This window comes from Oncorhynchus masou, chromosome 32 (genome assembly GCF_036934945.1).
Source record: "Oncorhynchus masou masou isolate Uvic2021 chromosome 32, UVic_Omas_1.1, whole genome shotgun sequence".
Classification (NCBI taxonomy): domain Eukaryota; kingdom Metazoa; phylum Chordata; class Actinopteri; order Salmoniformes; family Salmonidae; genus Oncorhynchus; species Oncorhynchus masou.
Window position 1 is genome coordinate 5,770,592 of NC_088243.1, and position 12,186 is coordinate 5,782,777.

At 47.6% G+C, this 12,186-nt stretch overlaps 1 protein-coding gene across 1 annotated transcript in view; it reads left to right on the plus strand.

The window, feature by feature from the left end:
* The window catches only part of LOC135525499 (angiopoietin-related protein 7), a 62,085-nt gene that overhangs the window by 38,181 nt on the left and 11,718 nt on the right, over nt 1–12,186 (plus strand). Inside the window, exon 8 of the mRNA XM_064953171.1 lies at nt 815–1,101. Coding sequence (XP_064809243.1) covers nt 815–961 — 147 coding nt within the window. The 3' untranslated portion in view covers nt 962–1,101. The remainder of the gene's footprint in view (nt 1–814; nt 1,102–12,186) is intronic.

Below are 12,186 nucleotides of genomic sequence, written 5' to 3' on the forward strand. Positions count from 1 at the left end.
AATTGGTGGAGTGCTGCAGAGATGGTTGTCCTTCTGGAAGGTTCTTCCAACTCCACAGAGGAACTCTGGAGCTCTGTCAGAGTGACCAAGGCCCATCTCCCCCGACTGCTCAGTTTAGCTGGGCGGCCAGCTCTAGGAAGAGTGTCGGTTGTTCCAAACTTCTTCTGTTTAAGAATGATGGAGGCCACTGTGTTCTTGGAGACCTTCAATACTGCATAAATGTTTTGGTACCCTTCCCCCAGATATGTGCCGCGACACTACCCTGTCTTCTCGGAGCTCTACGAACAATTCCTTCGTTCTCATGGCTTGGTTTTTGCTCTGACATGCCTATCAACTGTGGGACCTTACATAGACAGGTGTGCATTTCCAAATCATGTCCAATCAATTTAATTTACCACAGGTGGACTCCAATCAAGTTGTAGAAACATATCAAAGATGAACAACCGAAACAGGATGAACTTGAGTCTCATAGCAAATACTGATGTAATACTTATGTAAATGTGATATTTCCGAAATTGTTTTTATTTTTATACATTTGAAATAAAATAAAACATTTAAACTGTTTTGCGTTGTCATTATGGGGTATTGTGATGTCATTATGGGGTATTGTGATGTCATTGTGGGGTATTGTGATGTCATTGTGTGTAATTTTAGAATAAAGCTGTAACGTAACAAAATGTGGACAACGTCGGTGTCTGAATACTCTCTGAATGCACTGTGCACACAAATTGCACCCAAAACAAAAAAACAGGTTATTTGCATCAGATGTGGGAGTCTATTTATTTGTTTGTGTGTGTGTGTTTTTTTCCCCCAGGGTGGACGGTACTCCTCTAAAGCCAAGACTCTGCTGGGTCCTGATGGTGTAGTATGGTACAGCTGGAAGGATTCAGACTACTACTCTCTCAGGAAGACCTCTATGATGATACGACCTAGAACCTTCAGACCGCGCCCGTCACCGTGACGACAGCCCGTCGGGACCGTGGGAGACCTGCTGAGGGCGCTTCTGACGTCACCTTGGGATGGGACGTAGGACTGGAGAAGACACGAGGAGAACGCTGCAATGGGATTGTGTCCAACTGTTCATGGAGTCTAAGAGAGAGTGTATGTGCTTTCTTTCTACTTTTGAAATACTGTTCCCAGGAGCCCTCAGACAAACTGTTCTGCTCTCCCACTGGAGGGACTTACACAAACTGTCCTGCTCTCCCACTGGAGGGACTTACACAAACTGTCCTGCTCTCCCACTAGAGGGACTTACACAAACTGTCCTCCTCTCCCACTGGAGGGACTTACACAAACTGTCATTCTCTCTCACTGGAGGGACTTACACAAACTGTCATTCTCTCTCACTGGAGGGACTTACACAAACTGTCCTTCTCTCTCACTGGAGGGACTTACACAAACTGTCATTCTCTCTCACTGGAGGGACTTACACAAACTGTCCTGCTATCTCACTGGAGGGACTTACACAAACTGTCCTGCTCTCTCACTGGAGGGACTTACACAAACTGTTCTGCTCTCTCACTGGAGGGACTTACACAAACTGTCCTGCTCTCTCACTGGAGGGACTTACACAAACTGTCCTGCTCTCTCACTGGAGGGTCTTACACAAACTGTCCTGCTCTCTCACTGGAGGGACTTACACAAACTGTCCTGCTCTCCCACTGGAGGGACTTACACAAACTGTCCTGCTCTTCCACTGGAGGGACTTACACAAACTGTCCTGCTCTCTCACTGGAGGGACTTACACAAACTGTTCTGCTCTCTCACTGGAGGGACTTACACAAACTGTCCTGCTCTCTCACTGGAGGGACTTACACAAACTGTCCTGCTCTCCCACTGGAGGGACTTACACAAACTGTCCTGCTCTCCCACTGGAGGGACTTACACAAACTGTCCTGCTCTCTCACTGGAGGGACTTACACAAACTGTCCTGCTCTCCCACTGGAGGGACTTACACAAACTGTCCTCCACTCCCACTGGAGGGACTTACACAAACTGTCCTGCTCTCTCACTGGAGGGACTTACACAAACTGTCCTGCTCTCCCACTGGAGGGACTTACACAAACTGTCCTGCTCTCCCACTGGAGGGACTTACACAAACTGTCCTGCTCTCCCACTGGAGGGACTTACACAAACTGTCCTGCTCTCCCACTGGAGGGACTTACACAAACTGTTCTGCTCTCCCACTGGAGGGACTTACACAAACTGTCCTCCTCTCCCACTGGAGGGACTTACACAAACTGTCTTCCACTCCCACTGGAGGGACTTACACAAACTGTCTTCCACTCCCACTGGAGGGACTTACACAAACTGTCCTCCTCTCCCACTGGAGGGACTTACACAAACTGTCCTCCTCTCCCACTGGAGGGACTTACACAAACTGTCCTGCTCTCCCACTGGAGGGTCTTACACAAACTGTCCTGCTCTCTCACTGGAGGGACTTACACAAACTGTCCTGCTCTCTCACTGGAGGGACTTACACAAACTGTCCTCCTCTCCCACTGGAGGGACTTACACAAACTGTCCTGCTCTCTCACTGGAGGGACTTACACAAACTGTCCTCCTCTCCCACTGGAGGGACTTACACAAACTGTCCTGCTCTCTCACTGGAGGGACTTACACAAACTGTCCTGCTCTCCCACTGGAGGGACTTACACAACATGTCCTGCTCTCCCACTGGAGGGACTTACACAAACTGTTCTGCTCTCTCACTGGAGGGACTTACACAACATGTCCTGCTCTCCCACTGGAGGGACTTACACAAACTGTTCTGCTCTCTCACTGGAGGGACTTACACAACATGTCCTGCTCTCCCACTGGAGGGACTTACACAAACTGTTCTGCTCTCCCACTGGAGGGACTTACACAAACTGTCCTGCTCTCCCACTGGAGGGACTTACACAAACTGTCATTCTCTCTCACTGGAGGGACTTACACAAACTGTCCTGCTCTCTCACTGGAGGGACTTACACAAACTGTCCTGCTCTCCCACTGGAGGGACTTACACAAACTGTCATTCTCTCTCACTGGAGGGACTTACACAAACTGTCCTGCTCTCCCACTAGAGGGACTTACACAACATGTCCTGCTCTCCCACTGGAGGGACTTACACAAACTGTCCTCCTCTCTCACTGGAGGGACTTGCACAAACTGTCCTGCTCTCTCACTGGAGGGACTTACACAAACTGTCCTGCTCTCCCACTGGAGGGACTTACACAAACTGTCCTCCTCTCTCACTGGAGGGACTTGCACAAACTGTCCTGCTCTTCCACTGGAGGGACTTACACAAACTGTCCTGCTCTCCCACTGGAGGGACTTACACAAACTGTCATTCTCTCTCACTGGAGGGACTTACACAAACTGTCCTGCTCTCCAACTAGAGGGACTTACACAAACTGTCCTGCTCTCCCACTGGAGGGACTTACACAAACTGTCCTCCTCTCCCACTGGAGGGACTTACACAAACTGTCCTGCTCTCCCACTGGAGGGACTTACACAAACTGTCCTGCTCTCTCACTGGAGGGACTTACACAAACTGTCCTCCACTCCCACTGGAGGGACTTACACAAACTGTCCTGCTCTCCCACTGGAGGGACTTACACAAACTGTCCTCGTCTCCCACTGGAGGGACTTACACAAACTGTCCTGCTCTCCCACTGGAGGGACTTACACAAACTGTCCTCGTCTCCCACTGGAGGGACTTACACAAACTGTCCTCCTCTTCCACTGGAGGGACTTACACAAACTGTCCTCCTCTCCCACTGGAGGGACTTACACAAACTGTTCTGCTCTTCCACTGGAGGGACTTACACAAACTGTCATTCTCTCTCACTGGAGGGACTTACACAAAACTGTCATTCGCTCCCACTGGAGGGACTTACACAAACTGTCATTCTTTCCCACTGGAGGGACTTACACAAACTGTCATTCTTTCCCACTGGAGGGACTTACACAAACTGTCCTCCTCTCCCACTGGAGGGACTTACACAAACTGTCCTCCACTCCCACTGGAGGGACTTACACAAACTGTTCTGCTCTCCCACTGGAGGGACTTACACAAACTGTCCTCCACTCCCACTGGAGGGACTTACACAAACTGTCCTGCTCTCCCACTGGAGGGACTTACACAAACTGTCACTCTCTCCCACTGGAGGGACTTACACAAACTGTCCTCCTCTCCCACTGGAGGGACTTACACAAACTGTCCTGCTCTCCCACTGGAGGGACTTACACAAACTGTCCTGCTCTCCCACTAGAGGGACTTACACAAACTGTTCTGCTCTCTCACTGGAGAGACTTACACAAACTGTCCTTCTCTCCCACTGGAGGGACTTACACAAACAGTTCTGCTCTTCCACTGGAGGGACTTACACAAACTGTTCTGCTCTCTCACTGGAGGAATTTACACAAACTGTTCTGCTCTTCCACTGGAGGGACTTACACAAACTGTCATTCTCTCTCACTGGAGGGACTTACACAAACTGTCATTCTCTCCCACTGGAGGGAATTATACAAACTGTACTGCTCTCCCACTGGAGGGCCTTACACAAACTGTCCTCCACTCCCACTGGAGGGACTTACACAAACTGTTCTGCTCTCTCACTGGAGGGACTTACACAAACTGTCCTGCTCTCCCACTGGAGGGACTTACACAAACTGTTCTGCTCTCTCACTGGAGGGACTTACACAAACTGTCCTCCACTCCCACTGGAGGGACTTACACAAACTGTCCTGCTCTCCCACTGGAGGAACTTACACAAACTGTCCTGCTCTCCCACTGGAGGGACTTACACAAACTGTCATTCTCTCTCACTGGAGGGACTTACACAAACTGTCATTCTTTCCCACTGGAGGGACTTACACAAACTGTCCTGCTCTCCCACTGGAGGGACTTACACAAACTGTCCTCCTCTCCCACTGGAGGGACTTACACAAACTGTTCTGCTCTCCCACTGGAGGGACTTACACAAACAGTCCTGCTCTCCCACTAGAGGGACTTACACAAACTGTTCTCCTCTCCCACTAGAGGGACTTACACAAACTGTCCTGCTCTCCCACTAGAGGGACTTACACAAACTGTTCTGCTCTCTCACTGGAGGGACTTACACAAACTGTTCTGCTCTCCCACTGGAGGGACTTATACAAACTGTCCTCCTCTCCCACTGACTTACAACACTGTCAATACATACGTACTGTACATTCTGCCCTGATATTCCTCTGTCTATTTTGTGAATACTTCTGTACATCTGTGAATGTCCATTTCAGTCAACTGTCTTGTTACTGCTGCATTCGCTATGAGATCTACAGTCACGTGATAAAGTAAGTCCACCCTCATACTTGGAGCTAAATTCACACCACATTCATTGATAAAGGTAACCCAATTGAACAAATAACCCCCCCCCCCCCCAAAAAAATGGTACTACATAAATGTTATGCAATTAAAATAAATTATATTTTCTTATGTGGCAAAAGTTACTACACTCCTTCCTTTACCATCACATATCGTGTCTCAGATTGGAATCCGGTGCACCAAAACAGGTGACAAAGATTAGAACATCGTTAGAGAACCTTGGGAGGGTCCAGCCTTCCATAAAGATTAGAACACCATTAGAGAACCTTGGGAGGGTCCAGCCTTCCATAAAGATTGGAACACCATTAGAGAGAACCTTGGGAGGGTCCAGCCTTCCATAAAGATTAGAACACCATTAGAGAGAACCTTGGGAGGGTCTAGCCTTCCATAAAGATTAGAACACCATTAGAGAGAACCTTGGGAGGGTCCAGCCTTCCATAAAGATTAGAACACCATTAGAGAGAACCTTGGGACTGTCCAGACTTCCATAAAGATTAGAACACCATTAGTGAGAAACTTGGGAGGGTCCAGCCTTCCATAAAGATTAGAACACCATTAGAAAACCTTGGGAGGGTCCAGCCTTCGATAAAGATTAGAACATCATTAGAGAGAACCTTGGGAGGGTCCAGCCTTCCATAAAGATTAGAACACCATTCGAGAGAACCTTGGGAGGGTCCAGCCTTCCATAAAGATTAGAAACTTGGTCTAGTTGGGTCTTAACCATCTGCGTGTTTGGTAAACACTTCATGCCAAGATCAAAAGACCTACCCGAGGCTCTCAGAAGAAACGATTTTTGATGCCCATGAGTCTGGGATGGGGTTACACATCCATTTCCAAGCAATTGTGCAGTACATCGTTCCACTGTCCAGCGGATCATCTACAAATTGAGAAAATTCCAGACCACTGACAATCTACCTAGGATGGGTCGTCCCACCAAATTCAGCCTAAGTGCTGACCGAAATATTCTCTCTAAGAACCCCTGGGTAACATCAAGGGATCTACAGGTCTCTTTTCACAAACAATGTTGAAGTGCATGAGTCAACTGTCCGAAAGAGACAGCACAAACTTGGTCAGGAAGAAAGAAGACTCTGCTCTCAAAACATTATATCAAGACATGACTAACGTTTGCCAGACAACACCTGGCTAAAGACCAATACTACTGGAACAATTTGCTCTGGACAGATGAGTCAAAGTTGGAGTTGTTTGGCCGCAATACCAGACGCCATGTTTGGCAAAAAACAAAACACTGCCTTCGAACTGAAGATCCTCATAACAACCATAAAGCATGGAGGCGGTAGAATTATAGTTTGGGGCTACTTGGCTGCCTCGGGGCCTGGCCAGCTTGCCATCATTAAATCAACAATGAATTATATATTGTACCAGAGAATTCTTGAGGAGAATGTGAGGCCTTTTGTCAAAAAGCTTAAACTGAACCGAACATCGATCTTGCAACAGGACAATGATCCAAAAACACACAAGCATAGCTACAACAGAATTGCTCAAAAATAAGAAACGGAGGGTTATGCAATGGCAGAGTTAAAGCCCACATCTCAATCCTGTCAAAGCTGTGGGGGGACTTGAATCCTGGCTGTGGGGGGGACTTGAATCCTGGCTGTGGGGGGGACTTGAATCCTGGCTGTGGGGGGGACTTGAATCCTGGCTATGCTGTGGGGGGACTTGAATCCTGGCTATGCTGTGGGGGGACTTGAATCCTGGCTATGCTGTGGGGGAGACTTGAATCCTGGCTGTGGGGGGGACTTGAATCCTGGCTGTGGGGGGGACTTGAATCCTGGCTGTGGGGGGACTTGAATCCTGGCTGTGGGGGGGGACTTGAATCCTGGCTGTGCTGTGGGGGGACTTGAATCCTGGCTATGCTGTGGGGGGACTTGAATCCTGGCTATGCTGTGGGGGGACTTGAATCCTGGCTGTGGGGGGACTTGAATCCTGGCTGTGGGGGGACTTGAATCCTGGCTGTGGGGGGACTTGAATCCTGGCTGTGGGGGGACTTGAATCCTGGCTATGCTGTGGGGGGACTTGAATCCTGGCTATGCTGTGGGGGGGACTTGAATCCTGGCTATGCTGTGGGGGGACTTGAATCCTGGCTATGCTCTGGGGGGACTTGAATCCTGGCTATGCTGTGGGGGGGACTTGAATCCTGGCTATGCTGTGGGGGGGGGGGGACTTGAATCCTGGCTATGCTGTGGGGGGGGGGGACTTGAATCCTGGCTATGCTGTGGGGGGACTTGAATCCTGGCTGTGGGGGGGACTTGAATCCTGGCTATGCTGTGGGGGGGGACTTGAATCCTGGCTATGCTGTGGGGGGGACTTGAATCCTGGCTATGCTGTGGGAGGGACTTGAATCCTGGCTATGCTGTGGGGGGACTTGAATCCTGGCTGTGGGGGGGACTTGAATCCTGGCTGTGGGGGGGACTTGAATCCTGGCTATGCTGTGGGGGGGGACTTGAATCCTGGCTATGCTGTGGGGGGGACTTGAATCCTGGCTATGCTGTGGGGGGGGGGCTGTGGGGGACTTGAATCCTGGCTGTGGGGGGACTTGAATCCTGGCTATGCTGTGGGGGGGGCTTGAATCCTGGCTATGCTGTGGGGGGACTTGAATCCTGGCTGTGGGGGGGGGGGGACTTGAATCCTGGCTATGCTGTGGGGGGACTTGAATCCTGGCTATGCTGTGGGGGGGGACTTGAATCCTGGCTATGCTGTGGGGGAGACTTGAATCCTGGCTTTGCTGTGGGGGGGGACTTGAATCCTGGCTATGCTGTGGGGGGGGGACTTGAATCCTGGCTGTGGGGGGGACTTGAATCCTGGCTTTGCTGTGGGGGGGGGACTTGAATCCTGGCTATGCTGACTTGAATCCTGGCTATGCTGTGGGGGAGACATGACTCCTGCAAGAAAGCCCTTCAAACATGACACAGTTGAAGCAGTACTGTAAAGGAAAGTGGGAAGAATCCCTCCCAGTCGATGTAAGAGACTGATAGAGACTTACAAGAAACAGCAACATTAAGTTATTTCAGCCAAACGGGGGAAACACCAGCAAACAAAGGGTGTACTATTTTCATTCTTCAGCTCCATGCTAAAAATTGTTCTTTGTAAATATTGGGTCTGATGTACAAGTTGAAAGCAGAAACTGCTCAACTTAAAGCCTACGGCTTTAAAGAAACACAATACATACTGGGAAGTGTTGTCCTATTTACCTTCTTAAAAAGCATGAGGGCTAATAACATTGTATGTGTGTATGTATAAACAGTCATGTTTATGTACATTTGTCAGGGTAGGCCTATTGTACAGTATTTGACCTGTTGGTTTTACATTTCTATTCAAATGTACCTTTTAAACTATAAAGAGGTGGTTCACTTAAATGTTGATTCGACGGACACACACTACTGTGTGAGCTCTGATGACCCAGTTCCTACCTGACTTGAAGGCTTCGTCACGGGGTTAAAGATATGATGCCCCAGTTCATACCTGACTTGAAGGCTTAGACACGGGGGTAAAGATATGATGCCCCAGTTCCTACCTGACTTGAAGGCTTCGTCACGGGGTTAAAGATATGATGACCCAGTTCCTACCTGACTTGAAGGCTTAGACACGGGGGTAAAGATATGATGCCCCAGTTCCTACCTGACTTGAAGGCTTAGACACGGGGTTAAAGATATGATGACCCAGTTCCTACCTGACTTGAAGGCTTAGACACGGGGGTAAAGATATGATGACCCAGTTCCTACCTGACTTGAAGGCTTAGACACGGGGTAAAGATATGATGCCCCAGTTCCTACCTGACTTGAAGGCTTAGACACGGGGGTGACCCAGTTCCTACCTGACTTGAAGGCTTAGACACGGGGGTAAAGATATGATGACCCAGTTCCTACCTGACTTGAAGGCTTAGACACGGGGTTAAAGATATGATGCCCCAGTTCCTACCTGACTTGAAGGCTTAGACACGGGGGTAAAGATGTGTGTATGTGAGAGTGTATGTGTGTGTATACAGTTTGTGTTGTTCAGTCCTTAAGCTCTCTTCCCCCTGATAACTTTATCTCCTCTGGCTTATCATAAGCCTCTATGTCAATGACATGGCGAGGGAGGGAGGATATGCACTGAGTATACAAAACATTAGGAACACCTGCTCTTTCCATGACAGACTGATCAGGTTAAAGCTATGATCTCTTATTGATGTCACCTGTTAAATCCACTTCAAATCAGTGTTTGATGAAGTGGAGGGGACAGGTTAAATAAGGAGTTTTAAGCCTTGAGACATGAATTGTGTAACTGTGCCATTCAGAGGGTGAAAGGGGCAAGACAAATTATTGACCCCTTTGAACGGGGTTATAGGTTTATTTTTGTCTTTATTTTTATTTTTTTTACCCCTATTTACCCCTTTTTCTCCCCAATTTCGTGGTATCCAATTGGAGCCTTCTTGGAGTCAACATGGGCCAACATCCCTGTATCAGGTGTGACCATTTGCCTCATGCAGCGTGACACATCTCCTTCGCATAGAGTTGATCAGGCTGTTTTATTGTGGCCTGTGGAATGTCCCACTCCTTGTCAATGGCTGTGTGAAGTTGCTAGATAGGGGCAGGAACTCGAACACAATGTCGAACACATCAATCCAGAGCATCCCAAACATGCTCACTGGGGTGTCATGTCTGGTGAGTATGCAGGCCGCCACGGAAGAACTGGGACATTTTCAGCTTCCAGGAATTGTGTATAGATCCTTGCGACATGGGGCTGTGCATAATGCTAAAACATGATGATGGGGGCGGATGAATGGAATGACAATGGGCCTCAGGATCTAGTCACGGTATCTCTTTGCATTCAAATTGCCATCGATAAAATGCAATTGTATTCGTTGTCCATAGCTTATGCTTGCCCATACCATAAACTCATTGAGGACTCTGTTCACAATGTTGACATCAGCAAGCTGCTCGCCCATCTTGGCAAAGGAGAAGTGCTCACTAACAGGGATGTAAACAAGTTTGTGCACAAAATATGCTTTTTGTTCTGGTATCTTTCATTTCAGTTCATGAAACATGGGACCAAAAATTCCTGTGTTGAGTTTATAATTTTGTTTCCGTGTACTGTATATACACTACTGTACAAAAGTTTGGGTTCACTTAGAAATGTCCTTGTTTTCCATGAGTTGCAAGATGAAAAGGAAATATAGTCAAGACGTTGACAAGGTTATAAATAATGATTTTTTAATTGAAATAGTAATTGTGTCCTTCAAACTTTACTTTTGTCAAAGAATCCTCCATTTGCAGCAATTACAGCCTTGCAGACCTTAGGCATTCTAGCTGTCAATTTGTTGAGGTAATCTGAAGAGATTTCACCCCATGCTTCCTGAAGCACCTCCCACAAGTTGGATTGGCTTGATGGGTCATTCTTACGTGCCATACGGTCAAGCTCCTCCCACAACAGCTCAATAGGGTTGAGATCCGATGACTGTGCTGGCCACTCCATTATAGACAGAATACCAGCTGACTGCTTCTTCCCTAAATAGTTATTGCATAGTTTGGAGCTGTGCTTTGGGTCATTGTTATGTTGTAGGAGGAAATTGTCTCCAATTAAGTGCCGTCCTCAGGATATGACATGGTGTTGAAAAACAGAATGATAGCCTTCCTTCTTTAAGATACCTTTTTCCCTGTACACACAAGTCTTCCACTTTACCACCACCAAAGCCCCCCCCCGACCATCACATTGCCTCCACCATGCTTGACAGATGGCGTCAAGCACTCCTCCAGAATCTTTTCATTTTTTCTGCGTCTCCCGAAAGTTCTTTGTGATCCGAACAGCTCAAACTTGGATTCGTCTGTCCATAACACTTTTTTCCAATCTTCCTCTGTCCAGTGTCTGTGTTCTTTTTCCCATCTTAATCTTTTCTTTTCAATGGCCAGTCTGAGAAATGGCGTTTTCTTTGCAACTCTGCCTAGAAGGCCAGCATCCCGGAGTTACCTCTTCACTGTTGACGTTGAGACTGGTGTTTTGCGGGTACTATTTAATGAAGCTGCCAGTTGAGGACTTGTGAGGTATCTGTTTCTGAAACTAGACACTCTAATATACTTGTCGTCTTGCTCAGTTGTGCACCGGGTCCTCCCACTCCTCTTTCTATTCTGGTTAGAGCCAGTTTGCGCTGTTCTGTGAAGGGAGTAGTACACAGCGTTGTACGAGATCTTCGGTTTCTTGGCAATTTCTCGCATTCGAATAGCCTTCATTTCTCAGAACAAGAATAGACTGACGAGTTTCAGAAGAAAGTTCTTTGTTTCTGGCCATTTTGAGCCTGTAACTGAACCCAGAAATGCTGATGCTCCAGATACTCAACTAGTCTAAAGAAGGACAGTTTTATTGCTTCTTTAAGTATTCAGTACAACAGTTTTCAGCTGTGCTAACATAAGGGTTTTTTAATGATCAATTAGCCTTTTAAAATGATAAACTTGGATTAACTAACACAACATTGGACCACAGGAGTATTGGTTGCAGATAATGGGCTGTAGATATTCCATAAAAAACTGTCATTTCCAGCAACAATAGTCATTTACAACATCTGATCAATTTTACAATAAGGCTGTAACGTAACAATTTTTATTTATTTTTTTATTTTACCTTTATTTAACTAGGCAAGTCAGTTAAGAACAAATTCTTATTTTCAATGACGGCCTAGGAACAGTGGGTGAACTGCCTGTTCAGGGGCAGAACGACAGATTTGTACCTTGTCAGCTTGGGGGTTTGAACTTGCAACCTTCCGGTTACTAGTCCAACGCTCTAACGACTAGGCTACCCTGCCGCCCCAATGTAGAAAATGAGAGAGCGAGAGAGGGAATATAAAA